We start from the raw sequence: 23,611 nt of genomic DNA on the forward strand, positions 1-23,611 counted from the left end.
ACTGTGGGGATTCTATGGAAGCCCCTCATAGGCCCCTATCGTACCTGCCTGCAACACCATCCCTGGTAGCGGTGCCCAGAATTGGACAGAACACTCCAACTGATGCCTTGGTTTAGTCTGCCTTCCTTGTTTTTGTGTTGACTGACCCTATTTGTAAAGCGAAGAATTCATCAGCTTTCTTAACCGTCAGGGCAACAGACTCTGACATTTTTTGATGCTTTGTGAATTGTCCCCTGGAATTCTCCTTGCGGAGATGTGGAGATGCCGGCGTTGGACTGGGGTGGGCCCAGTAAGAAGTCTCACAACACCAGGTTAAAGTCCAACAGGTTTATTTGGCAGCACAAGCTTTCGGAGCAGTGTTGCCAAATAAGCAGCGCTCCGAAAGCTTGTGCTGCCAAATAAACCTGTTGGACTTTATAACCTGGTTTCTGTGAGACTTCTTACTGTTCTCCTTGCTCCCAGGCACCTTCTGCACCAAATGCAAGTGTCCCCTAGAGGGAGCTGCAGCAGGCCTGGGCTCAGCGCCCTGCTGAGAATAGAGCACTTTCATAACAGCTAAGCATTATGGGTGACTGAGCCTTCATTACTGAGGCAAGGGGAAGTTGGGAACGTGACTCAATATGACTGGCAGGAACAAAAATACAGGAGGGGGCCCTTCAACAACTCCAGCCTGATCTGTCTGTATAGTGCAACAGACAATACTTTTCACTGTATACTAATACATGTGATAATAAATCAAATCAATCAGTGGCTGCTCTGTATTTTAACTCAATTTACCCACCTTAGTTGGGTGACTCTAAATTCCCTTCTCTGACCAATCTCAGTTTTGAGATTTTCAGTGGAATCCCAGCATCCGCAGTTTATTTTGTGAGGGAAAGGATTCCTGATTTCCACCACTCCCCTCTGTAGCTTCCTGACTTTGCCCCTAAACAGCCTGGCTCTCATTTTCAGCGTGTTCCGACCTCCCTCGGAGGAAATAATTTCCCCTGTATCTGCCCTCTATTAACAGCTATAAACATGCTTAACACCTCGATCACATCAACTCTCGACAGCCCAAACTCACGGCCCAGAAACCTTTGAGCCAGAAATCTTCCTCACAATCTAACTAACCCTCTGAGCCTGCAGATTGGAGGGGGTGAGGATGGGGGAGCGAGGGAGGGGGAGTTTGGGGGAGAGGCGTCTGTGCAGAGTGGGAGGAGAGAGGGTGAGGGGGGGGTGAAGGATAGAGGGGAGGGAGTGGCGGGGGGCTTTTATCTTGCCCAGTGTTCGATTCCCGGCTTGGGTCACTGTCTGTGTGGAGTTTGTACGTTCTCCCCGTGTCTGCATGGGTTTTCTCCAGGTGCTCCGGTTTCCTCCCACAGTCCAAAAGACATGCTGGTTAGGCGCATTAACCCGAACAGGTGCTGGAGTGTGGCGACTAGGGGATTTTCACAGTAACTTCACTGCAGTGTTAATGTAAGTCTACTTGTGACACTAACAAATAATTTTTTTAAACTTTAAAAGCAGCGACACAGAGAGACATTTCAATAAGGGTTCCACTGTCTGTGGTTGAGGTTCCTGATGTGAGCCTTGGCTGCCCTCTGTAGGGCTGTGTGCGAATTGCAGATAGTCACTCTGAACTTCTCTGTGATTTCAGCCATTACAGAATCCATTGAAATCCCGCAGTTCATTGGCCGCAGTTACCTCACATACGACCACCCAAACTTCCTGAAGCGGTAAGTGTCACATCGCCACATCTGTGGCCCCTCACGGTACATTCCTGCCTTGGCTCCGGGGATGGCACTTTAATCTTTGAGTACGAGCTTTATGACTCCCAGCCCCCATTCCGGAGAATCAAGGGGGTGGTTTAATATTCAGGAGTGAGTGGCAGGCCTGAATCTAATTGATGGGTTTAAATCTTAGAACCATGCTGCACGGAAGGAGACCATTCGACCCATGGTGCCTGTGCTAGCTCATTAAAAAATTTATCCACGTCCTGGCTCAATTATAACTGGCTCTCTGAGCTACTAATTAGGCAGCTAACTTAAACTGGGTTTCAGAAACTTAACTTGTTGTTTAACAGAAAGTATAAAAACAGGCCTTCCTCGGTGCTACATTGAGTGCACAGAGGGTAAAGTGGGAGTTTGTTGAGGGAGGGAGTTTTCTTTTACTCATTCGTGGGACATGGGCGTCGCTGGCTGGCCAGCATTTATTGCCCATCCCTAATTGCCCTTGGAGGGCAGTTGAGAGTCAACCACATTGCAGTGGCTCTGGAGACACATGTAGGCCAGACCGGGTAAGGACGGCAGATTTCCTTCCCGAAGGGACATTAGTGAACCAGATGGGTTTTTCCGACAATCGACAATGGTTTCATGGTCATCAATAGATTCTTAATTCCAGATATTGTTTATTGAATTCAAATTTCACCATCTGCCGTGGTGGGATTCGAACCCAGGTCCCCCAGAACATTAGCTGAGTTTCTGGATTAATCGGCTAGCGATAATACCACTAGGCCATCGCCTCCCCCTTGTTTGGTGAGGGAGGGAGTTTGGTGAGGGAATTGTTTCTTCTTTTTCTATCTCCAGTAATTGACCCTTACTGCTGTACAGGGGAAGTTGATTGATGAGTAACTGTTAAGTTATTTAACTTATTCTAATTGTAATAATTATTTACTAAAGTTACGGTATGCTGGGTTCACTTGGCCCAGTGGAATGTACATCCTGTAATATGTGGGAAGTATTGGACACACCATCTGTCATTACCTGAACACATGTACAGGAAGTGTCACGAGCTGCAGAAATTTGAGCTCCGGGTTTTGTTAATTGACTGGAGGCTGAAGTCACCTTTGTGCATCGATGAGGCTGAGAACTGATAGAGGTGTATAAGATGTAGAGAGGTATTGATAGAGTGGATTCTCAGAGGCTTTTACCCAGGGCTGTAATGGTTGCCACAAGAGGTCACAGGTTTAGGGTGCTGGGGAGTAGGTACAGAGGAGATGTTGGGGGTAAGTTTTTCACTCAGAGGGTGGTGGGTGCGTGGAATCGGCTGCCGGTCGTGGTGGTGGAGGCGGATTCGATAGGCTCTTTTAAGAGACTTTTGGATAAGTTCGTAGAAGTTAGTAAGATAGAGGGTTATAGGTAAGCCTAGTAGGTAGGGACATGTTCGGCGCAACTTGTGGGCCGAAGGGCCTGTTTGTGCTGTAGCTTTTCTATGTTCTATATGTACAGCAGGTTTAAAGAGGTGTTCACACTGCAGATTAGGCTGCGCAGGTAGAAAGGAAATGGGTGACTGAGAGAAGCAGGTAGGCAGTACAGAGGTCCCCTGAGAGTGGGCTATTTTACATCTGCCAGTATGTATCGAGAAGGGACTAATTAATATTCTTGTTATAAACAAACCTTAGGGATGAGTGATCATAACATGAAAGAATTTTACATTCTGTTTGAAAGTGAAGTTGTTCGATCTGAAGGCAGGGTGTTAAATTTGAATAAAGGAAATTATAAAATTATGAAGGGCAAATTGGCTGAGGTGGGTTGAGAAGATACATGAAAAGGAATGAGGTTACACAGGCAATGAATTATTACATAGTTTACAACAACTATGTATTCTTTCCAGCACACAAATCTAGAAAGAGAAATCAGTCAACAGTGGCTAAGATAGAAAGTTAATGATTGTACTGATTAAACGTAAGGGCCAATAAAGTACCAGAAAAATGAAAACCCTGAGGATCGGGAGGATTTTGGAACACAGCAGAGGACCAAGAAACACATAGAGAGGGAGAACAGAATATCGATTCACAGAATCCCAACAGTGCAGGAGGAGGCCATTCGGCCCATCAAGTCTGCACCGACCACAATCCCACCCAGGCCCTATTCCCGCAACCCCACACATTTACCCTAGCTAATCCCCCTGACACTAAGGGGCAATTTAGCATGGCCAATCCACCTAACCCGCACATCTTTGGAGTGTGGGAGGAAACTGAAGCACCCGGAGGAAACCCACGCAGACACGGGGAGAATGTGCAAACTCCACACAGCCAGTGACCCGAGGCCGGAATTGAACCCGGGTCCCTGGCGCCGCTAACCACTGTGCCACCGTGCTGCCCCATGAGTGTGAATAATATGAATTTACACCAGCAAAAAAACAACATAAAAATGGGACTGTAACGAATGTTTGGTTAAGACAAATGTGGGTCTATTGCAGGAAGGGTCAGGAGAATTTATAATGGGGAATAGAGAGGTGACAGAGAAGCTAGATGACTTTGTGTCTGTCAGAAGTTGTATTGAGTGGCATCTGTCAATTGGTTTCAGAGTGTGGTGTATCTGACCACATTTTACCTATTTGTTTACATGGACTGTATACCTACTGAGATAGATTTTGGAACTTGTGCTATCCTTACAAATCTGTAAAGGTAAAGCTGAGGTGAGAGAGTAGTGCATTATTATTAATATTTTCTTGTTTATTAAATGTTTTATTCTTTTGTTAAAAGTTAAATGGCAGCCCTGTGACTATTCATTCACATCTCTAAACAGGAAAAATGATAGGATCCATTGAGCCAAGGTTTCATGCTGGGACCTCTGTATCCAGAAAGGAACATCAGCTGGGATTGTTACTCTAGTCAGTGTTTTATGAGGGTCTAAAGGTGCCTCTATGTCGTGGTTCTTGTGTCTGTCTCTTTAAGAGAGCATCAGGCCGCTGTCACCTGGCTCGAGGAGCCAAAAGCAAGTGATCAGCCCAGAGGGTGAGGTGCTTTCTTGGTTAGAATGCATTGGGAAACCATATAGTCAACATATAAAGGATGAAACTGTATACAAGTCGATGCAACCGCTTGCATAGAGTTTCTTGTTAATGTTAAGACCAAGGCGAGGAACTCTGTTGAGTTTTATGAAGTTAGCCCAGACCCTAAGTTTTACATTTGATTTTGGCATTGATGAACAGAAGGTGTTTCACTCCAGGTATGATTCGAGTGACCCACTAGGAAGCTTTTATCAAACAAAGTTTATTTGAGAACACAGTTAGAATATAACAAAAAGAATTAGCCTAACCTTTACCAATTAAAATACTGAAACATGACACCAGTCATAGACAACACGGTGCCGACAAAATTCCAGGGCCTGCTAGAAACATCCTGCAGAGAAACATGATCAAAACACATCTCTTAAAGGCACAGTACCATCTCATTATCAATCAATACTTTTTGTTCCTGACAGTTCTTGACACTATCCGAAGCATGTCGCACCATAAGCTCAAAGTCAAAGATCTTGGATGCTATTTTAACAGCCTTCTCAATTGGCCCCCACCTTCAGAGGTTGTGTATATACAACCCCCCCAATGCTTCCTGTTCCTGCATTAACATTGTATCATTGAGTTTATATTGCCTCTGCTCAAACTTCCTCCCGTAATATATCACTGCGCATTTCCCCGTGTTAAATTTCATCTAGTCTTGTGTCTGCATATTCCACTGCTCTGTCTCCGTCCTCCTGAGGGCTGTTACTCCCTGTCTCATTTTTCTTCACATTTCTGAATTTTTTGTTATTTGCAAACTTTACAATAGTTCCCTGTATCTGCAAGCCCAGGTCACGAATGTATCAGACAGAGCAGTGCGGGGACCAACATCAGGAGTGGGGAGGAAGCGGCTTTATACTACCTGGCAGACTGAACTATTCAACTTTCTGTCCCTTCATATCCACACTGTCACTCTCCCTTCAGCTCCATGGGTTCCAGCGTTCTTCTTTATCTGGCACGGTGGCACAGTGGTTAGCACTGCTGCCTCACAGCGCCAGGGACCCGGGCACGGTGGCACAGTAGTTAACACTGCTGCCTCACAGCGCCAGGGACCCGGGCACGGTGGCACAGTAGTTAACACTGCTGCCTCACAGCGCCAGGGACCCGGGCACGGTGACACAGTGGTTAGCACTGCTGCCTCACAGCGCCAGGGACCCGGGTTTGATTCCCGGCTTGGGTCACTGTCTGTGTGGAGTCTGCACGTTCTCCCCGTGTCTGCGTGGGTTTCCTCCGGGTGCTCCGGTTGCCTCCCACACTCCAAAGATGTGGAGATGCCGGCGTTGGACTGGGGTGAACACAGTAAGAAGTCTCACAACACCAGGTTAAAGTCCAACAGGTTTATTTGGTAGACGAGCTTTTGGAGCGCTGCTCGTCTACCAAATAAACCTGTTGGAGTTTAACCTGGTACCCAGTCCAAAGATGTGCAGGTTAGGTGGATTGGCCATGCTAAGTTGCCCCTTAGTGTCAGGGGGACTAACGAGGGTAAATGTATGGGGTTACGGGGATAGGGCCTGGGTGGGATTGTGGTCAGTGCAGACTCGATGGGCCGAATGGCCTCCTACTGCACTGTAGGGATTCTATAATTGATGTGAATCCCTGTTTCCGATTGACAGAAGGTTAAATCGGTTTAGGGGACACGTTCCAGGAATTCGCTGAAGCCTTTGAACTTTTCCCATCATTTCCTGTGTGTTTCTTTGACTGAACTTCATTTGTTTCAGTTGATTGGTGATGTTACCTTTGAGGCGAATGGCTCCAGGTCTTTTCTGAACTGAAATCCGTTTCTTATTTTCGTTCTGCCCACCAGAATCTCAGGAACCAGATCAAACATCTTCATGAGGTTCAAGACGACAGCGGATGACGGGCTGTTGCTCTGGAGAGGTGACAGCACCATGAGGCTCAATAGTGACTTCATCTCACTCGGTCTCCAGGATGGTGCCTTAGTGTTCAGGTGAGTGTCCGAACTTGCTGTGGGCCTGCGGCCTGTCTCTCGGTGCGGGGCTGGGGCCTGGGCCTCAGTGCGGGGCTGGGGCCTGGGACTCGGTGCGGGGCTGGGTCCTGGGCCTCGGTGCGGGGCTGGGTCCTGGGCCTCGGTGCGGGGCTGGGGCCTGGGCCTCGGTGCGGGGCTGGGGCCTGGGCCTCGGTGCGGGGCTGGGGCCTGGGCCTCGGTGCGGGGCTGGGGCCTGGGCCTCGTTGCGGGGCTGGGGCCTGGGCCTCGGTGCGGGGCTGAGGCCTGGGCCTCGGTGCGGGGCTGGGGCCTGGGCCTCGGTGCGGGGCTGGGGCCTGGGCCTCGGTGCGGGGCTGAGGCCTGGGCCTCGGTGCGGGGCTGGGGCCTCGGCGCGGGGGTGGAGCCTGGCTCTTGGTACGGGGCTGCAGCCTGGGCTCGGTACAGGGCTGGGGCCTGGCTCTCGATGTGGAAATGGGGCCTGGCTCTCGATGTGGGGCCTGGGCCTCGGGCCGGGGCCTGGGCCTGGGCCTTGAGCCGGGGCCTGGGCCTGGGCCTCGAGCCGGGGCCTGGGCCTGGGCCTAGGCGCGGGGCCGGGGCCTGGGCCTCGGCGCATGGCCGGGGCCTGGGCCTGGGCGCGTGGCCGGGGCTTGAGCGCGGGGCCTGGGCCTGGGCCTGGGCGCGTGGCCGGGGCCTGGGCCTGGGCGTGTGGCCGGGGCCTGAGCGCGGGGCCTGGGCACGGGGCCTGGGCCTGGGGCCGGGGCCTGGGCCTCGGCGAGGGGCCTGGACGCGGGGCTTGGGCCTGGGCTTCGGCGAGGGGCCTTGGCTTCGGCGAGGGGCCTGGGCCTTGGCCCGGGGCCTGGGCCTCGGTGCGCGGCCGGGGCCTGGGCCTCGGCGTGGGGCCTGGGCCTCGGGGCCAGGGCCTGGGCCTCGGCGCGGGGCCGGGGCCTCGGCTGGGGGCCGGGGCCTGAGGTCTGGTTCTCAGTGCGGGGCTAAGGTCTGGTATGGGGCCCAGCCATGAATGTTGTTATGTTTTGGTGAATGATTGGTGACGTTTTATTTGAAGGAGAGAAAGTTTGAAATCCCAGCAGAATAAAACTGCACGATTCCACGGTTTAAAACAAACCGAATAAAACATGAAACATCTCCAACTTCAGAACAACATCCTGAATTAACATGCAGGAAACATGAGCTCCCAGGTTAACTGTGGCCAAACACAGCGCACTGTACACTGAACAGTAGATGTGACCAAGACACATTCCATGGATTTCTCAATGCATCAGAGATCACCGAGTCTCAAAATCTCATTAAGATATTGTCACATTCAAGAGGTATTTTGCAGATCATGCCTCCAAATTCCCTCCAAAAGCAGCTCAGACCTGAACAGTCTTGACAACTGCCCACCTCCCGATAGTTCAAGACCACAAGAAACTACAAAAGGTCGTGAATGTAGCCCAATCCATCACGCAAACCAGCCTCCCATCCATTGACTCTGTCTACACTTCCCGCTGCCTTGGGAAAGCAGTCAGCATAATTAAGGATCCCACGCATCCCCGGACATTCTGTCTTCCACCTTCTTCCATCGGGAAAAAGATACAAAAATCTGAGGTCACGTACCAACCGACTCAAGAACAGCTTCTTCCCTGCTGCTGTCAGACTTTTGAATGGACTTACCTTGCATTAAGTTGGTCTTTCTCTACACCCTCGCTATGACTGTAACACTACATTCTGTACTCTCTCCTTTCCTTCTCTAAGAACGGTATGCTTTGTCTGTATAGCGCGCAGGAAACACTACTTTTCATTGTATGTTAATACATATGACAATAATAAATCAAATCAAATCAATCTGTTCTACATTCCGGGATTAACAAAACTGCAGTCCTGCCTCCAATTACCAGCTCGCTTCCAACTCATTCACAGACCACTGGCTTCACTAATCTGGCAATACCTAGGCTTTCTCTGAACTGCAGTCACTCAGCTGTAATGAGTTATTAATAGCTCCTGGGGCTTCTCTGAACCCTTACTGCCTGGAGGCTGCTGGCAGCTCTCAAAACATCTCTGAGATGCAAACCACACAAGGTCCAAATGGGAAATGACCCCGCCTCCTACTAAACACATGGATCAATTGAAATCAGAGAACCAATTATTACCCAGGTGTTTATATCACTCTGTATTGATCCTGTATTTACCCGGGTGTTTATAATGCTCTTTATTGATCCTGTATTTACCCGGGTGTTTATAATGCTCTGTATTGATCCTGTATTTACCCGGGTGTTTACATCACTCTGCATTGATCCTGTATTTACCCGGGTGTTTATATCGCTCTGTATTGTTCCTGTATTTACCCGGGTGTTTATATCACTCTGCATTGATCCTGTATTTACCCGGGTGTTTATATCACTCTGGGTTGATCCTGTATTTACCCGGGTGTTTATATCACTCTGTATTGATCCTGTATTTACCCGGATGTTTATATCACTCTGTGCTGTTGCTGTATTTACCCGGGTGTTTATATCACTCTGTATTGATCCTGTATTTACCCGGGTGTTTATATCGCTCTGGATTGTTCCTGTATTTACCCAGGTGTTTATATCACTCTGTATTGATCCTGTATTTACCCGGGTGTTTATATCACTCTGTGCTGTTGCTGTATTTACCCGGGTGTTTATATCACTCTGGATTGATCCTGTATTTACCCGGGTGTTTATATCGCTCTGTATTGTTCCTGTATTTACCCGGATGTTTATATCACTCTGTGCTGTTGCTGTATTTACCCGGGTGTTTATATCACTCTGTATTGATCCTGTATTTACCCGGGTGTTTATATCACTCTGTGCTGTTGCTGTATTTACCCAGGTGTTTATATCACTCTGTATTGATCCTGTATTTACCCGGGTGTTTATATCACTCTGTGCTGTTGCTGTATTTACCCGGGTGTTTATATTACTCTGTATTGATCCTGTATTTACCCGGGTGTCTATATCACTCTGTATTGATCCTGTATTTACCCGGGTGTTTATATTACTCTGGATTGATCCTGTATTTACCCGGGTGTTTATATCACTCTGTATTGATCCTGTATTTACCCGGGTGTTTATATTACTCTGGATTGATCCTGTATTTACCCGGGTGTTTATATCACTCTGTATTGATCCTGTTTTTACCCGGGTGTTTATATCGCTCTGTATTGATCCTGTATTTACCCGGGTGTTTATATTACTCTGGATTGATCCTGTATTTACCCGGGTGTTTATATCACTCTGTATTGATCCTGGATTTACCTGGGTGTTTATATCACTCTGTATTGATCCTGTATTTACCCGGGTGTTTATATCGCTCTGTATTGATCCTGTTTTTACCCGGGTGTTTATATCACTCTGTATTGATCCTGTATTTACCCGGGTGTTTATATCACTCTGTATTGATCCTGGATTTACCCGGGTGTTTATATCACTCTGTATTGATCCTGTATTTACCCGGGTGTTTATATCGCTCTGTATTGATCCTGTTTTTACCCGGGTGTTTATATCACTCTGTATTGATCCTGTTTTTACCCGGGTGTTTATATCGCTGTGTATTGATCCTGTATTTATCCAGGTGTTTATATCACTCTGTATTGATCCTATATTTACCCGGGTGTTTATATCACTCTGTATTGATCCTGTATTTACCCGGGTGTTTATATCGCTGTGTATTGATCCTGTTTTTACCCGGGTGTTTATATCACTCTGTATTGATCCTGTTTTTACCCGGGTGTTTATATCACTCTGTATTGATCCTGTATTTACCTGGGTGTTTATATCACTCTGTATTGATCCTGTATTTACCTGGGTGTTTATATCACTCTGTATTGATCCTGTTTTTACCCGGGTGTTTATATCGCTCTGTATTGATCCTGTTTTTACCCGGGTGTTTATATCACTCTGTATTGATCCTGTATTTATCCAGGTGTTTATATCACTCTGTATTGATCCTGTATTTACCCGGGTGTTTATATCACTCTGTATTGATCCTGTATTTATCCAGGTGTTTATATCGCTCTGTATTGATCCTGTTTTTACCCGGGTGTTTATATCACTCTGTATTGATCCTGTATTTACCCGGGTGTTTATATCGCTGTGTATTGATCCTGTATTTATCCAGGTGTTTATATCACTCTGTATTGATCCTGTATTTACCTGGGTGTTTATATCGCTCTGTATTGATCCTGTATTTATCCAGGTGTTTATATCGCTCTGTATTGTTCCTGTATTTACCCGGGTGTTTATATCACTCTGTATTGATCCTGTATTTACCCGGGTGTTTATATCGCTCTGTATTGATCCTGTATTTACCCGGGTGTTTATATCGCTCTGTATTGTTCCTGTATTTACCCGGGTGTTTATATCACTCTGTATTGATCCTGTATTTACCCGGGTGTTTATATCACTCTGTATTGATCCTGTATTTACCCGGGTGTTTATATCGCTCTGTATTGATCCTGTTTTTACCCGGGTGTTTATATCACTCTGTATTGATCCTGTATTTACCCGGGTGTTTATATCGCTCTGTATTGTTCCTGTTTTTACCCGGGTGTTTATATCACTCTGTATTGATCCTGTATTTACCCGGGTGTTTATATCGCTCTGTATTGATCCTGTATTTACCCGGGTGTTTATATCACTCTGTATTGATCCTGTATTTACCCGGGTGTTTATATCACTCTGTATTGATCCTGTTTTTACCCGGGTGTTTATATCACTCTGTATTGATCCTGTATTTACCCGGGTGTTTATATCACTCTGTATTGATCCTGTTTTTACCCGGGTGTTTATATCACTCTGTATTGATCCTGTTTTTACCCGGGTGTTTATATCACTCTGTATTGATCCTGTATTTACCCGGGTGTTTATATCACTCTGTATTGATCCTGTTTTTACCCGGGTGTTTATATCACTCTGTATTGATCCTGTATTTACCCGGGTGTTTATATCACTCTGTATTGTTCCTGTATTTACCCGGGTGTTTATATCACTCTGTATTGATCCTGTTTTTACCCGGGTGTTTATATCACTCTGTATTGATCCTGTATTTACCCGGGTGTTTATATCACTCTGTATTGATCCTGTATTTACCCGGGTGTTTATATCACTCTGTATTGATCCTGTTTTTACCCGGGTGTTTATATCACTCTGTATTGATCCTGTATTTACCCGGGTGTTTATATCACTCTGTATTGATCCTGTATTTACCCGGGTGTTTATATCACTCTGTATTGATCCTGTATTTACCCGGGTGTTTATATCACTCTGTATTGATCCTGTATTTACCCGGGTGTTTATATCACTCTGTATTGATCCTGTTTTTACCCGGGTGTTTATATCACTCTGTATTGATCCTGTATTTACCCGGGTGTTTATATCACTCTGTATTGATCCTGTATTTACCCGGGTGTTTATATCACTCTGTATTGATCCTGTATTTACCCGGGTGTTTATATCACTCTGTATTGATCCTGTATTTACCCGGGTGTTTATATCACTCTGTATTGATCCTGTTTTTACCCGGGTGTTTATATCACTCTGTATTGATCCTGTTTTTACCCGGGTGTTTATATCACTCTGTATTGTTCCTGTATTTACCCGGGTGTTTATATCACTCTGTATTGATCCTGTATTTACCCGGGTGTTTATATCACTCTGTATTGATCCTGTATTTACCCGGGTGTTTATATCACTCTGTATTGATCCTGTATTTACCCGGGTGTTTATATCACTCTGTATTGATCCTGTATTTACCCGGGTGTTTATATCACTCTGTATTGATCCTGTATTTACCCGGATGTTTATATCACTCTGTATTGATCCTGTATTTACCCGGGTGTTAATTCCATTCTCTCTGTTGTTCCAGTTATAACCTGGGCAGTGGCACAGCCTCGATTATGGTGAATGGATCATTTCATGATGACCGGTGGCACCGGGTGAAAGCAGTTCGGTGAGTCTCCTTGTCTGGCGTCTCTGTGTCTTTAGCTGTTGTAAGAAGTCTCACAACACCAGGTTAAAGTCCAACAGGTTTATTTGGTAGCAAATACCATAAGCTTTAGGAGCGCTGCTCCTTCGTCAAGGAGGAAGGAGCAGCACTCCGAAAGCTTATGGTATTTGCTACCAAATAAACCTGTTGGACTTTAACCTGGTGTTGTGAGACTTCTTACTGTGTTCACCCCAGTCCAACGCCGGCATCTCCACATCTTTAGCTGTTGACATATTGAACATAGAACGTTACAGCGCAGTACAGGCCCCTCTGCCCTCGATGTTGCGCCGACCAGTGAAACCAATCTAAAGCCCATCTAATCTACACTATTCCAATATCATCCATATGTTTATCCAATGACCATTTAAATGCCCTTAACGTTGGCGAGTCCACTACTGTTGCAGGCAGGGCATTCCACGTCCTTACTCTCTGAGTGAAGAACCTACCTCTGAAATCTGTCCTATATCTATCACCCCTCAATTTAAAGCTATGTCCCCTCGTGCTAACCATCACCATCCGAGGAAAAAGGCTCTCACTATCCACCCTATCTAATCCTCTGATCATCTTGTATGCCTCCATTAAGTCACCTCTTAACCTTCTTCTTTCTAACGAAAACAACCTCAAGTCCCTCAGCCTTTCCTCATAAGACCTTCCCACCATACCAGGCAACATCCTAGTAAATCTCCTCTGCACCCTTTCCAATGCTTCCACATCCTTCCTATAATGCGGCGACCAGAACTGTACGCAATACTCCAAGTGCGGCTGCACCAGAGTTTTGTACAGCTGCAACATGACCTCCCGACTCCGAAACTCAATCCCTCTACCAATAAAAGCTAACACTCCGTACGCCTTCTTAACAACCCTATCAACCTGGGTGCCAACTTTCAGGGATCTATGCACATGGACACCGAGATCTCTCTGTTCATCCACACTACCAAGTATCTTACCATTAGCCCAGTACTCTGTAATCCTGTTACTCCTTCCAAAGTGAATCACCTCACACTTTTCCGCATTGAACTCCATTTGCCACCTCTCAGCCCAGCACTGCAGCTTATCTATGTCCCTCTGTAACCTGAAACAACCTTCCGCACTGTCTACAACTCCACCGACTTTAGTGTCATCCGCAAATTTACTAATCCATCCTTCCACGCCCTCATCCAGGTCATTTATAAAAATGACAAACAGCAGGGGCCCCAAAACAGATCCTTGCGGTACACCACTAGTAACTGAACTCCAGGATGAACATTTCCCATCAACCACCACCCTCTGCCTTCTTACAGCTAGCCAATTCCTGATCCAAACCGCTAAATCACCCTCAATCCCATGCCTCTGTATCTTCTGCAATCGTGGGAACCTTATCAAATGCTTTACTGAAATCCATATACACCACATCAACTACTTTACCCTCATCCACCTCTTTGGTCACCTTCTCAAAGAACTCAATAAGGTTTGTGAGGCACGACCTACCCTTCACAAAACCGTGCTGACTATCCCTAATCAAATTATTCCTTTCTAGATTATTATAAATCCTATCTCTTATAATCCTTTCCAATACTTTGCCCACAACAGAAGTAAGGCTCACCGGTCTATAATTACCAGGGTTGTCTCTACTCCCCTTCTTGAACAAGGAGACAACATTTGCTATCCTCCAGTCTTCCGGCACTATTCCTGTAGACAATGACGACAAAAAGATCGAAGCCAAAGGCTCTGCAATCTCCTCCCTAGCCTCCCAGAGAATCCTGGGATAAATCCCATCCGGCCCAGGGGACTTATCTATTTTCACACTTTCCAGAATTGCTAACACCTCCTCCTTATTAACCTCAATCCCGACTAGTCCAATAGCCTGTATCTCAGTATTCTCCTCGACAACATTGTCTTTTTCCTGCGTGAATACTGACGAAAAATATTCATTTAGCACCTCTCCTATCTCTTCAGGCTCCACGCACAACTTCCCACTACTGTCCCTGACTGGCCCTAATCTTACCCTAGTCGTTTTTTTATTCCTGCCATACCTATAGAAAGCTTTAGGGTTTTCCTTGATCCTACCTGCCAAAGACTTCTCATGTCCCCTCCTGGCTCTTCTTAACTCTCTCTTTAGGTCCTTCCTGGCTAACTTGTAACTCTCAAGCGCCCTAACTGAGCCTTCACGTCTCATCTTTACATAAGTCTCCTTCTTCCTCTTCACAAGAGATTCAACTTCTTTAGTAAACCACAGTTCCCTCACTCGACCACTTCCTCCCTGCCTGACTTCTAAGATATAGCTTTTCCAGTCAATATTTGCAAAGTTAAAGTTCCCCATAACAACTATCCTGTTACTTTCGCTCCTATCCAGAATCATCTTTGCAATCCTTTCCTCTACATCTGTGGAACTTTTCGGAGGCCTATAGAAAACTCCCAACAGGGTGACCCCTCCTTTCCTGCTTCTAACCTCAGCCCATACTACCTCAGTAGACGAGTCCTCATCAACTGTCCTTTCTGCCACCGTAATACTGTCCTTGACTAACAATGCCACACCTCCCCCTCTTTTACCACCTTCCCTGCACTTACTGAAACATCTAAACCCTGGAACCTGCAACAACCATTCCTGTCCCTGCTCTATCCATGTCTCCGAGATGGCCACAACATCGAAATCCCAGGTACCAACCCATGCTGCAAGCTCACCCACCTTATTCCGGATGCTCCTGGCATTGAAGTATACACACTTCAAACCACCTTCCTGCCTGCCAGTACACTCCTGCGACTCTGAAACTTCATCCATGACCTCACTACTCTCAACCTCCTGTACACCGGAGCTACAATTCAGGTACCCACCCCCCTGCTGAATTAGTTTAAACCCTCCCGAAGAGCATTAGCCAATTTCCCCCCCCAGGATATTGGTACTCCTCTGGTTCAGGTGCAGACCATCCTGTTTGTAGAGGTCCCACCTACCCCAGAAAGAGCCCCAATTGTCCAGGTATCTGAATCCCTCCCTCCTGCACCATCCCTGTAACCACGTGTTCAACTGCTCTCTCTCCCTATTCCTCTCCTCACTATCACAAACCAGAGATAACAACTCTGTTTGTTCTAGCCCTAAGCTTCCACCCTAACTCCCTGAATTTCTGCCTTACATCCCCATCCCTTTTCCTACCTATGTCTTGGGTGCCTATGTGAACCACGACTTGGGGCTGGTCCCCCTCCCCCTTAAGGATCCCGAAAACACGATCCGAGACATCACGGACCCCGGCACCTGGGAGGCAACACACCAACCGCGAGTCTCTCTCGTTCCCACAGAATCTCCTATCTATCCCCCTAACTATGGAGTCCCCAATAACTAATGCTCTACTCCTCTCCTCCCTTCCCTTCTGAGCAACAGGGGCAGACTCTGTGCCAGAGTCCTGTACCCCGTGGCTTACCCCTGTTAAGTCGTCACCCCCAACAGTATCCAAAACGGAATACTTGTTATACAGAGGAACAGGGGATCCAGGGGATCGCTGCTCTGACTGCTTCTTACCCCGTCTAGCCGTCACCCATGTATCATAATTCCTAGGAGTAGCTACCTCCCTGTAGCTTCCATCTATAGCTGCCTCTGCCTCTCGAATGATCCTGAGTTCATCCAGTTCCAGCTCCAGATCCCCAACACGGTCTTCAAGGAGCTGGAATTGGGTGCACTTCCTGCAAGTGTACTCAGCCGGGACACTGGTGTCCCTCACCTCAAACATCCCACAGGAGGAACATTGCACAGCCTGCACTGACATCCCTGCTAACTTCCCTTACTAAGAAACGAAAGAGAGAGAAAAAAATAGCTCACCTGCTCTCACTCCGAGTCTTTTTTTTAGGTGAGAGGAGGGGGGAGGGTGGGGGACTCTACACGTGTAGAGTCTTGGGTTACCTCCCCTTTCAAATTTATTGGAAAGAAAAAAAAACCTTCCCAGGCCTCCCTGCGGCCTACTTCCGGTTTCCCGTTTAACTGAAAAAAGAAACTCCGCTAAAAAGTAAGATTTTTAAAAAATCACTCTTACCCTCAGCCGCTACTGACACGAATCACTCCCTCTCTACTTTGCCCCGGTGGAACAATGAGCTTTATTTATGAATTAGCATGTATATATATAACCCATGTACATGTCCATGTATACAATCTGTGTACATGTCTATTTATTTAACCTGTGGACATGTCTATATATATAACCTGTGTATGTATCTATGTACGTACATCACCTATGTACATGTCTATTAGTATATAACCTGTGTACATGTCTATGCATGTATATAAACTGTGTGCATGTCTGTGTATGTATATAACCTGTGTGCATGTCTGTGTATGTATATAACCATGGTTCACGAAAGAGGTGGAATGTCTTGTGAAAAGGAAGAGGGAAGCTTATGTAGGGATGAGGAAACAAGGTTCAGATGGCTCGATTGAGGGTTACAAGTTAGCAAGGAATGAGCTGAAAAAGGGGCTTAGGAGAGCTGGGAGGGGACATGAGAAGTCCTTGGCGGGTCGGATCAAGGAAAACCCCAAGGCTTTTTACTCTTATGTGAGGAATAAAAGAATGACCAGGGTGAGGTTAGGGCCGGTCAAGGACAGTGGTGGGAACTTGTGTATGGAGTCAGTAGAGATAGGCAAGGTGATGAATGAATACTTTTCTTCAGTGTTCACCAAGGAGAGGGGCCATGTTTTTGAGGAAGAGAAGGTGTTACAGGCTAATAGGCTGGAGGAAATAGTTGTTCGGAGGGAGGATGTACTGGCAGTTTTGAATAAACTGAAGGTCGATAAGTCCCCTGGGCCTGATGAAATATATCCTAGGATTCTTTGGGAGGCAAGGGATGAGATTGCAGAGCCTTTGGCTTTGATCTTTGGGTCCTCACTGTCCATGGGGATGGTGCCAGAGGACTGGAGAGTGGCGAATGTTGTTCCTCTGTTTAAGAAAAGGAATAGAAATGACCCTGGTAATTATAGACTGGTTAGTCTTACTTCGATGGTTGGTAAGTTGATGGAAAAGGTCCTTACGGATGGGATTTCCGACCATTTAGAAAGATGCGGATTAATCCGGGATAGTCAGCACGGATTCGTGAAGGGCAAGTCGTGCCTCACAAATTTGATAGAATTTTTTGAGGAGGTAACTAAGTGTGTTGATGAAGGTAGGGCAGTTGATGTCACATACATGGATTTTAGTAAGGCGTTTGATAAGGTCCCCCATGGTCGGCTTATGATGAAAGTAAGGGGGTGTGGGATAGAGGGAAAGTTAGCCGATTGGATAGGTAACTGGCTATCTGATCGAAGACAGAGGGTGGTGGTGGATGGAAAATTTTCGGACTGGAGGCAGGTTGCTAGCGGAGTGCCACAGGGATCAGTGCTTGGTCCTCTGCTCTTTGTGATTTTTATTAATGACTTAGAGGAGGGGGCTGAAGGGTGGATCAGTAAATTTGCTGATGACACCAAGATTGGTGGAGTAGTGGATGAGGTGGAGGGCTGTTGTAGGCTGCAAAGAGACATAGATAGGATGCAAAGCTGGGATGAAAAATGGCAAATGGAGTTTAACCCTGATAAATGTGAGCTGATTCATTTTGGTGGGACTAATTTAAATGTGGATTACAGGGTCAAAGGTAGGGTTCTGAAGACTGTGGAGGAACAGAGAGATCTTGGGGTCCATATCCACAGATCTCTAAAGGTTGCCACTCAAGTGGATAGAGCTGTGAAGAAGGCCTATAGTGTGTTAGCTTTTATTAACAGGGGGTTGGAGTTTAAGAGCCGTGGGGTTATGCTGCAACTGTACAGGACCTTGGTGAGACCACATTTGGAATATTGTGTGCAGTTCTGGTCACCTCACTATAAGAAGGATGTGGAAGCGCTGGAAAGAGTGCAGAGGAGATTTACCAGGATGCTGCCTGGTTTGGAGGGTAGGTCTTATGAGGAAAGGTTGAGGGAGCTAGGGCTGTTCTCTCTGGAGCGGAGGAGGCTGAGGGGAGACTTAATAGATGTTTATAAAATGATGAAGGGGATAGATAGAGTGAATGTTCAAAGACTATTTCCTCGGGTGGATGGAGCTATTACAAGGGGGCATAACTATAGGGTTCATGGTGGGAGATATAGGAAGGATATCAGAGGTAGGTTCTTTACGCAGAGAGTGGTTGGGGTGTGGAATGGACTGCCTGCAGTGATAGTGGACTCAGGCACTTTAGGAACATTTAAGCGGTTATTGGATAGGCACATGGAGCACACCAGGATGATAGGGAGTGGGATAGCTTGATCTTGGTTTCAGATAAAGCTCGGCACAACATTGTGGGCCGAAGGGCCTGTTCTGTGCTGTACTGTTCTATGTTCTATGTGTATGCATATGTATATAACCTGTGTACATGTCTGTGTATGTATATAACCTGTGTACATATCTGTGCACCCCTGTATATAACCTGTGCGCGTGTCTGTGTATGTATATGACCTGTGTATGTGTTGTATGTATTTACATGACTACACATGCATTCCAACTGCACTGAGCACCAGTTCTCTGTTGACCTCTCCATTCTCCGAATTAAAATTCTGCCCTCTTGTCTTCTGTCCTGGATAGGGAGTTCTGGCTCTGAACTTCTTCCAGTTAAATGTTGGGAAGACCAAAGCCTCTGGCAACAACTTCTGTCTGTTTACATCCACAGGATCTTCTGGTCCTGCTGACGGCACCCCTGCTGCGGGATTCAGGCAGCGTGGAGTGGGTTCAATGGGAAATCCCATTGACAGTGGCAAGACCAGAATACCCCAATGCCAGCCAACTGTGTGCTGCCCCCAGCACCGAGAAACACGCCAAGGGGAGCGAGCGGAATACCCCCCAAAACTTCCAGTCTGTGTGACTCCTTCAGAGTTTAAAAGAGGGAGAAATGTGGATTTTATAGTGTTTAAATCCCTGACCGAAAATCCATCATATTCCTCCCCCTCTTTATCATTGAATTGGAGTCTTAGCCATTCAAATTGTTGGGGGGATTCTTCCAATCTCCAAAATCTCCTCCAGCCCCTACAACCCTCCCTATCTCTGTAACCTCCTCCAGTCCCTACAACCCTCCCTATCTCTGTAACCTCCTCCAGTCCCCGACACCCCCTCCCTATCTCTGTAGCCTCCTCCAGTCCCCGACACCCCCTCCCTATCTCTGTAGCCTCCTCCAGTCCCCTACACCCCCTCCCTATCTCTGTAACCTCCTCCAGTCCCCTACACCCCCTCCCTATCTCTGTAACCTCCTCCAGCCCCTACACCCCCTCCCTGTCTCTGTAACCTCCTTAAATCCCCTACACCCGCTCCCCATGTCTGTAACCTCCTTCAGTCCCCGACACCCCCTCCCTATCTCTGTAACCTCCTCCAGTCCCCTACACCCCCTCCCTATCTCTGTAACCTCCTCCAGCCCCTACACCCCCTCCCTATCTCTGTAACCTCCTCCAGTCCCCGACACCCCCTCCCTGTCTCTGTAACTCCCTCCAGCCCCTACACCCCCTTCCAATCTCTGTAACCTCCTGCAATCCCCTACATCCCTCCCTATCTCTGTAACCTCCTCCAATCCCCTACACCCCCTCCCTATCTCTGTAACCTCCTCCAATCCTCTATACCCTCTCCCTATCTCTGTGAACCCCTCCAGCCCCCTACATCCCCTTCCTATCTCTGTAACCCCCGCCACTCCCCTACACCCCTCCCTATCTCTGTAACCCCCTCCAATCCCCTACACCTCTCCCTATCTCAGTAACCCCCTCCAGCTCCTTACATCCCCTCCCTATCTCTGTAACCTCCTCCAGCTCCTACACCCCTCCCTATCTCTGTTACCCCCTCCAATCCCCTACACTCCTCCTTATCTCTGTAACCCCCTCCAATCCCCTACATCTCCTCCCTATCTCTGTAACCCCCTCCAATCCCCTACACCCCTCCCTATCTCTGTAACTTCCTTCAATCCCCTACACCCCCTCCCTATCTCTGTAACCCCCTCCAATCCCCTACACCCCTCCCTATCTCTGTAACTTCCTCCAATCCCCTACACCCCCTCCCTATCTCTGTAACCCCCTCCAATCCCCTACACCCCTCCCTATCTCTGTAACTTCCTCCAATCCCCTACACCCCCTCCCTATCTCTGTAACCCCCTCCAATCCCCTACACCCCTCCCTATCTCTGTAACCCTCTCCAATCCCCTACACCCCTCCCTATCTCTGTAACCCCCTCCAATCCCCTACACCCCTCCCTATCTCTGTAACCCCCTCCAATCCCCTACACCCCTCCCTATCTCTGTAACCCCCTCCAATCCCCTACACCCCTCCCTATCTCTGTAACCTCCTCTAATCCCCTACACCCCTCCCTATCTCTGTAACCCCCTCCAATCCCCTACACCCCTCCCTATCTCTGTAACCTCCTCTAATCCCCTACACCCCTCCCTATCTCTGTAACCCCCTCCAATCCCCTACACCCCTCCCTATCTCTGTAACCCCCTCCAGCTCCTACAACCTTGCGCTCTCTCTGTGGTGTTTCAATCTCTCTTTCTCTCTCTGTTTCAGTCTCTTTCTCTCTCTGTTTCAGTCTCTTTCTCTCTCTGTTTCAGTCTCTTTCTCTCTCTGTTTCAGTCTCTCTCTTGTTTCAGTCTCTCTCTCTCTCTCTCTCTCTGTTTCAGTCTCTCTCTCTCTCTCTGTTTCAGTCTCTCTCTCTCTCTCTCTCCCAGTCTCTCTCTCTCTCTCTGTTTCAGTCTCTCTCTCTCTCTCTGTTTCAGTCTCTCTCTCTCTCTCTCTCCCAGTCTCTCTCTCTCTCTCTGTTTCAGTCTCTCTCTCTCTCTCTCTCTGTTCCAGTCTCTCTCTCTCTGTTTCAGTCTCTTTCTCTCTCTGTTTCAGTCTCTCTCTTGTTTCAGTCTCTCTCTCTCTCTCTCTCTCTGTTTCAGTCTCTCTCTCTCTCTCTGTTTCAGTCTCTCTCTCTCTCTCTGTTTCAGTCTCTCTCTCTCTCTCTGTTTCAGTCTCTCTCTCTCTCTCCCAGTCTCTCTCTCTCTCTCTGTTTCAGTCTCTCTCTCTCTCTCTCTCCCAGTCTCTCTCTCTCTCTCTGTTCCAGTCTCTCTCTCTCTCTCTCTGTTCCAGTCTCTCTCTCTCTCTCTCTGTTCCAGTCTCTCTCTCTCTGTTTCAGTCTCTCTCTCACAGAGAGAGAGAGAGAGAGACTGAAACAGAGAGAGAGATTCAGTCTCTCTCTCTCTCTCTCCCAGCCTCTCTCTCTCTCTGTTTCAGTCTCTCTCTCTCTCCCAGTCTCTCTCTCTCTCTGTTTCAGTCTCTCTCTCTCCCAGTCTCTCTCTCTGTTTCAATCTCTCTCTCTCTGTTTCAGGGATGGGCAGTCAGGAAAGTTAACAGTCGACGATTACGGTGCGAAAACTGGCAAGTCGCCGGGAATGATGCGTCAGCTGAATTTCAATGGGCCGCTCTATGTGGGTAAGGGAGAGTCGGTGTGTATCTGTCCCAGTCCTATATCGAGCTGTCCAATCAGGGAGTGAGCAAACCCTCCCTCACTGCTGCAGTTATTTTTAATATATTTTTGTTTATTCTTTGAGATGTGGGCGTCACTGGATAGGCCAGTAGTTGTAGCTCATCACTAATGTCCTTTGAACTGAGTGGTTTGCTAGACTGTACCATGGGGTGGCACGGTGGCACAGTGGTTAGCACTGCTGCCTCACTGCGCCAGGGACCCAGGTTCAATTCCAGTCTCGGGTCACTGTCTGTGTGGAGTTTGCACTTTCCCCCTGTGTCTGCGTGGGTTTCCTCCGGGTGCTCCGGTTTCCTCCCACAATCCAAAGACATGTTGGTTAGGTGCATTGGCTGTGCTAAATGTTCTATGATATCAGAGGGAAGTTAACAGACAACCACCCTGCTGTAGATCTGGGGTCACATGTAGGCCAGACTGGGTAAAGACCAGGTAAAGGGGCATGAGTGAAACCAGATGGGTTTTTACGAGTGGTGGTCATCAACCCTGAATTAAATTCCACCAGCAGCAGTGGTGGGATTTGAACCCATGTCCCAGAGCATTACCCAAGGGCCTCTGGATTACCAGTGCAGTGACAATACCAATACACCATTCAACCCGGGTTCCAATCCCACCACGGCAGATGGTGAAATTTGAATTCAATAAAAAATATCTGGAATTAAGAATCTACTGGTGACCATATTGATTGTCGGAAAAACCCATCTGGTTCACTAATGTCCTTTAGGGAAGGAAATCTGCCGTCCTTACCCAGTCTGGCCTATAGGTGACTCCAGAGCCACAGCAATGTGGTTGGCTCTCAACTGCTCTTGGGCAATTAGGGATGGGCAATAAATGCTGGCCAACCAGCGACGCACGTGTCCCACGGGTGAATAAAAAAAAGCCAATGGGCGGGATTTTCCAGCCGCATTTGCTCTGAAACTGGAAAATCCCGCCTAAGCTCAATAGACCTTTGGATGGGTCGATAGCGGGCAGGACGGGGGAATTCTGCATATTGTCTTCATCCTGATGTGATCCGTGAAGTTTTAATTTAAAGGGGTAAGACATGACAGGAGAGCTCCAAGCCGAGGTTTGCTCCTCTTGCTCCATGTGGCAGGCTGGAGACAGTTCCAGTCCCCTGGGTCAGCATGTGTGCAGGAAGTGTCTCCAGCTACAGCTCCTGGAAGCTCGAGTTTCAGAGCTGGAGCGGCAGCTGGAGTCACTGTGGAGCATCCGCGAGTCAGAGAGTATTGTGGATAGCACGGATAGAGAGTTGGTCACACCGCAGGCTCAGACTCCGCAGGCAGGAAGGGAATGCGTGACCACCAGACAGAGCAAGAGAGATAGGCAGGTAGTGCAGGAACCTCCTGTGACCATTCCCCTGCAAAACAGATATACCGCTTTGGATACTGTTGAGGGGAATGACCTCTCTGGGGAAAGCAGCAGCAGCCAAACGTGTTGCACCACGGTTGGT

The 23,611-nt window shown here is 47.6% G+C and overlaps 1 protein-coding gene across 3 annotated transcripts in view; it reads left to right on the forward strand.

Annotated features, from left to right (window-relative positions):
- egflam (EGF-like, fibronectin type III and laminin G domains) overlaps positions 1-23,611 on the forward strand; it is a 143,575-nt gene that overhangs the window by 111,481 nt on the left and 8,483 nt on the right. For 2 of the 3 annotated variants that reach the window (XM_078215208.1, XM_078215207.1), the window contains 4 exons: positions 1,637-1,715; positions 6,566-6,709; positions 12,593-12,676; positions 22,009-22,112. In XM_078215208.1, the coding sequence (XP_078071334.1) occupies positions 1,637-1,715; positions 6,566-6,709; positions 12,593-12,676; positions 22,009-22,112 (411 nt within the window). The remainder of the gene's footprint in view (positions 1-1,636; positions 1,716-6,565; positions 6,710-12,592; positions 12,677-22,008; positions 22,113-23,611) is intronic. The other variant, XM_078215209.1, reaches the window with a different exon arrangement.

This window comes from Mustelus asterias, chromosome 6, assembly GCF_964213995.1.
Source record: "Mustelus asterias chromosome 6, sMusAst1.hap1.1, whole genome shotgun sequence".
In the NCBI taxonomy this organism is placed as follows: Eukaryota; Metazoa; Chordata; class Chondrichthyes; order Carcharhiniformes; family Triakidae; genus Mustelus; species Mustelus asterias.